This window comes from Propithecus coquereli, unplaced genomic scaffold (assembly GCF_000956105.1).
Source record: "Propithecus coquereli isolate 6110/MARCELLA unplaced genomic scaffold, Pcoq_1.0 Scaffold5, whole genome shotgun sequence".
NCBI classification, from domain to species: Eukaryota; Metazoa; Chordata; class Mammalia; order Primates; family Indriidae; genus Propithecus; species Propithecus coquereli.
Genome location: NW_012150840.1, coordinates 16,131,087 through 16,137,086, shown reverse-complemented (window position 1 = coordinate 16,137,086; position 6,000 = coordinate 16,131,087). Strand labels below are relative to the sequence as shown.

At 36.8% G+C, this 6,000-nt stretch overlaps 1 protein-coding gene across 1 annotated transcript in view; it reads right to left on the bottom strand.

The window, feature by feature from the left end:
* Window positions 1–1,728: 1,728 nt before the first annotated feature.
* Window positions 1,729–6,000, bottom strand: part of GPATCH2L (G patch domain containing 2-like) — a 49,098-nt gene continuing 44,826 nt past the window's right edge. Inside the window, exon 10 of the mRNA XM_012656307.1 lies at window positions 1,729–2,799. Within this exon, the coding sequence (XP_012511761.1) occupies window positions 2,639–2,799 (161 nt within the window). The 3' untranslated portion in view covers window positions 1,729–2,638. The remainder of the gene's footprint in view (window positions 2,800–6,000) is intronic.

Genomic DNA, 6,000 nt, shown 5'->3' with positions numbered 1-6,000 from the left:
TGCTTTTGAGCAGATCAAACACCATGAGCTCAAGGATCATCCTCAAAGTAAGTCATGCTATCTGATTTTTTTCAACACTGATTACAAAATCTGATTTTTTAAACTTTATCTTTCCTTGAATGGTAATAGATTTTTCTTAATTTATAACATATACACTGTGCCATATAAAAAGAAAATTTAAATTTTAAGATTCAAAATACACTCAATCCTAAGGTTATCCTGTGGAACTGGATAATACAGAAAGCAAGCAGAATAAGTGATTAATAATTCCTTACGCATGCATACACGGCACCTTAAAATGAGGAGCACAATTTATAACCCTGTGTTGGAAAGTATTTGTGTGCTTAATACTATTCTCTCAGGCAACTAATTTTCTTCCCATTTATTACAGGTAGATATTGCATTCTTGGGTGATCCTTGTTGAAAGTATTCAAATTGTGTAGAAAAGCATGCCCAAGAAAGATGATAAACATTCATGGCATATTGTTTCACCAATATGGGCCTCAGACTGACTCAGGTCTATTTCTAAAAACCAACAGATTAAAACCCAGACCAGAGAAAATATGAAAGTCTGGGATTTTAATCCTGGCTTAGTTATGTGATTTTGAGCAAATCACTCACTGTGTGATTGTTTTCATCTCTCTAAAATGGCATGACTTTGTAGAGATGTTTGAACTGTCAATTAAGTTGTACGTGTAACTTATTTTTAATCATAAGTAGAAAGAAGATTATTAGGCAACACCTTGGCCACCTGACCTGCAGAGGTTTTAATTAATAGTCCATGATCATAGGACCAATCACTGCATGAGCCATAGACCTTGGCACAAAGAAAAAAATTATGTCCATAGACTTCTCCCTTAAACCCAACCAAGTATGTTAGAAATATGTGCCACAGGTCACTATGGGGACTAGGTAAGAATGCACATGACAATAAAACATACCTTTATCACTGAAGTTATTCAGTGGTGCCATTTCATATTCAGACGTTACATTTTCTACACTTCTATGGGTGCAGCCCACAGGGAAGGGAAGTGTAGCCTTGAAGTTCCCTGTAAGTACACTGACTACTATATGAGAACCAGGAGTGATTCTGAGGGATGCTGGGTTGCTTCAGCACCATCCGTCTCCCATCCCACAGTCCCTATCTGCCGCCTCCCTCCTCCACATTCCTTGTTATGAACGGACATGTTTTCAGTCTTACATAAAGTGCTATATAAACTTAGCTTTGAGTTCCCCTTTCCAACTAGATTCACATCCACCCACCTCCCCACTTCATCTGTAAAGAAATTCTAGAGTTTCCGCTGATAAGGACTATGATTTTTAAAGGGAACATGATAATGTAGCCCACCATTACATTCTGTGTGGGGAAAAAGGACAATCGCACTTTGGGGAAAGGAGGCACTGCCCCACTCAGCACCTATTTAAGACAGAAACTAAGCAGGTGCAGGAGTGGGAGTTCCTCTACAATGTGTCTAGAGCAGTGAGCACTTAGCAAACAGCTTCTGTGTATTTCAAAGTAAAAGCACTCAATTCGTACAAAAGAGCCCTTCTATCAGCTAGGCCCCTGAATGACAGACACTCTTGATTATACTTTTTAGAAAGTGTGGCTTTTCTCCAGCAGCTCCAGGCAGTCACTTATTTCTCATTTTCACAAGGTAGCATCCAACTTCAGGCATGACTGTATATATAACTCTACATGCAGCTGAGCCGTCATAAACACGCCAAGTATAAAGGCATGTCAGAGACATTTTTCCTCCCCAGAGCATGGCCCCAAGAAGCCATTATTATAATAGAGTATGAATTTCTGCTACATGTTATTGACCTAAAATACTACTAATAAAGTCCCACTTAGGACATAAAGGCTTACACTGGGACATGAAGTAGGAAAACACAATCCACTGACTATTTTAAGTTTGCTGTATATCTAAACCACTTTCTTCACTACACCAATCTGTGTGTATGTGTGTGTCCTCTTGGTAGAACACAAACTTTGGAGACAAGATAAAATACAATGCAGCTGCTGCTGATCCCGTTAGACCATGTGCAGAAAATGGAAGAAGTTCCCAAGGCCTAAGCTGCTGGTTTCTCTTTTGAGGCCCCGAATTGAGAGAACTTGGTTGTTTTACCTTATTGGCACTCTGAGTGAATCAAAACTAGGCTCGAAGGTAAGCCTTCTCTCCTGTAAACACGATTCCATACAGGCCTTAACTCAGTATTTAAATTCTGGAACTGGCTACAAATTTGGGACTTCCTCAAATGATACTAAAAGCTCTACACAAAAGGTATACAAAAGCAGTTAACTAGTTTTTCAAGAACAAAGACAAAGCTGCAAAAAAGCAACAGCTCTGTGAATGAAGCTGGACGTAAATGTTGGGACAGCAATAATCATGTAACAGAGCAGATGATCTTTTTGTTAAAAAAAATTGCTGCCTCAATACTTTACTAATTAAAAAAAAAAAAAAAGATTCCCACAACATGATTTCCTAAGAGAAAGAGTCCGCTGCTGTGTTTAAAGAGGAGTCGGTTCTGGCAGAAAGGACAGGGAATGTCCGTTAAGATACGCAAGAATATATAATACAAAGTCTAACATTTGTTTCAACAACACCCAGTCAACTCTTGGAGGGTAAAATAGTGCTGTCTAGCTGTATCCAGGGCTCTTTTCTTGTGGCATTTTAAAAAACGTAGCTGTAGTTGAGTCTGTGGCTTTCTCTGCTGCCGAGGTCCTGATCGACCACTCAGAGTTTGGAGATTTCGGGGCCTGTGATGCTGGTGTGGTTGGCTCCAATGCATCCGTGTGAACTAATAAGGTTATTACAAAAGTAAGGAGGAAAAAAACATCAAGGAAAAATACATTAGAATAAGACAAATTAGAATGAGAGACACTTAGAAACAAAATTTTCTAAATCCTTATGTTTCATGTCCTATCAACCCAAGTGGCCACATAAAGTTTCTTTTTTTCCTACAAAAACATAAAGGCAAGATTTAAGTGAGAAAAGTATTTCTCCATCTGACAAAATGGGTTTAACTGAGCCAATGAATACATTCAGTAATACAAATTCATAACGTAATAAAAACCACTTCTTAAGCACTTATGTGACAGGCACTACACGGCATAAGCACTACACTATCATGATCTTATTTCCTAATGCAGACCCTTATTAGTAGATATTGTCACCTCCATTTTCCATATCAGGAAACTGAGGTATAGAGAGGTCAGATAAATAGTTCAGGGATGCAACAAGCTGGTTAAGAAGCAAGATTCAAACTCAGATACTGAACTTGAAGCCCTATCCTCTTTCTGTCACACTCCATGGCTCCACTAGGGCAGTGCCACCAATAAATATATACAACAAGGAAAATGGTAGAAAGAGAACATAGGCCCAGTATTTTCCAATAAGGTCACTAAAGACATTCTGGACAGGATAATCATTGTTGTGCAGGGCTGTCCTGCATATTGCAACAATTCCCATTTTGGATCCTGTCTACTGGATGTGACAACCAAACATTTTTTTCACATTTCCAAATGCCCCCGAGTAGAGCGGTACAAACCATAATTACACACTAAAATATGGTAAAATCTAGGAAAGTTTAGATTTTATTTTACCCTGTCACCCAATAATTCCACTCCCAGGAATGTAACCTAGAGCAGTAATTTTCAAATTGTGGGTCACAAAACCAATTCAGTGGGTTATGATCATTACCACTTTTTTCCTCAATAAAAAATATCAAAGTGTACCCAGGATTTATTTCAGATTTACATGTGCACCCACATATATATACCAACATGAATTTCTTACCATGGATTAATATAAAAGTATCTTGAAAGCTTTAACTCTATAGCACATATACAAGAGTTCTTGAGGGCAATGGCTTTCAAAGGTTTTGGAACTTCAACCACAGCAGCAACAAACACATTTGACAACTCAAATTTCTCTCACGTACACACACTCACAACAAATTCATACGCACATAATTATTCATATTTAACTGATAATAAATTTCCCAAAACTATACCTATCCTTACATGGTCACCAAATCACAGTGAAAGAAACACTACCCTAGAAAAACTTTTTTTGCTATTTTTTTCGTATGGTAAAATATACATAAAATTTCCTATTTTAACCATTTTTAAATGTACAATCCAGGAGCATTAAGTTCATTCATACTATTGTATAACCGTCACCACTATCTACCACCAGAACTTTTCATCATGTGAAATGGAAACTCTGTACCCATTAAATGATAACTCTTCATTCCCCTCTTTCCCCAGCACCAGGCAACTACCATTCTACTTTCTGTTTCTATCAATTTGAATATTCTAGGTAGCTCAAAATAGTGGAATCATACAATATTTGTCTGTCCTTTTAGGCTGGCTTATTTCACTTAGCATGTCTTCATCCATGTTGTAGTATGTGTCAGAATCTCACTCTGAATAACAAAGACTTTCAGGCTGAATAATATTCCATTGCATGTATATGCCACATGTTGTTTATCCATTCATCTGGCAATGAATATCTGGATTGTTTCTACCTTCTGGCTATTGTGAATAATGTTGCTGTGAACATGGGTGTACAAAAATCTATTTGAGTCTCTGCTTTTAATTCTTTTGTAGATATATCCAGAAGTGAAATTACTAGATCATATGATAGTTTTATGTTTACTTTTTTGAGGAACTGCCATTCTATTTTCCACAGTGACGCACCATTTCACATTCCCACCAGCAACGCACAGGGTTCAGTTTCTCCACATGCTTGCTAACATGCGATGTTCTCTGTTTTATGATACACCATCCTAATGGGAGTGAAGTGGACGTGAAGAATGTTTGCACTTGTTCTCTCAGAGAACAATGCAGTAGTTTTCACAATAGCATAAAACAGGATAAAATCCACACGTCCATCAAGAATGTTTAATTATAGTACATTCATCATACTCACACAATGGAATATTATATTATACATGGAAGTTAAAAATGAATGGATTCTGGCAGGACAAAACATGAATGAATCTCAAGAACAGAACTGTGTGAAAACTGGAAGTTATAAAACATGACATACAGCTTGATTCCACTTATACAAGGTTCAAAAACATGCAAAACTAGATAATATATTGCTTAAAGATACATATATCTGTTAAAAATACTTGAAAAAAAGAATGATAAACAATAAACAAAAAGTTATCAGAATAACTTTCACCTCCATGGAAAGTGGAAGAAAGATTTTAAAGGTAATGTTCTTTTTCCTAAAGTGGATGGTAGGTACATTGATATTGTTTTTCTTTATGTATCTACTATAAATGTTCTTGTGCAGTCATTCAATAATGACTACATTCAAAGATATTAAAACATATTTTTAACTTTAAAAAACATTTAAACTTCAAAACGACATAGTAGGCAATAAGAATTTGTCCTATGACTCCTGAAACAAGGGACATTCTAAAATGAATCTACTGAATCCAACTATGGGGTTAGAATAATGTTGAAAATAACTCTTTTGACCTTAAGAGTCTATTAATTTATTCATACTACAAATATCCAGTGAGTTTGTTCTATAGGTTAGGTATTCTTGTAGATGCTAGGGGTACAGGAGTGAGCAAACAGATCAAAAATTCCTGCCCTTGTGAATGCATCTCTAGCATCACTGGCCTGGTACTGGAAACCTGATGTAACTGATTAACAGATTAACTATTAGGTACCCTTCTTTCTGAATGATGCTCTAAGGACATACATCCCATCCCAGGGAGAGAAAGGACAGAAAAGGGAAAAGCCAAAATAGTCCAGGCTCTGAACAGAATCTCTGATCGCCTCAATTTCCTTTCCCAAAAGCCATGTGTTTACTTTTTGAAGAATTGGAATGTGCATGCTAAGAGCTCTGATCTACCATTCTGATGAAGAAAATCATTTCAAGAAAATGAAGTCTGCTTTTCATCTGGATTCCTTATGTTTAGCACAGTATTTGGTCTCAAATTTTGGAGAAAATAGTCCATTTCTTCTTATCCAAGTAC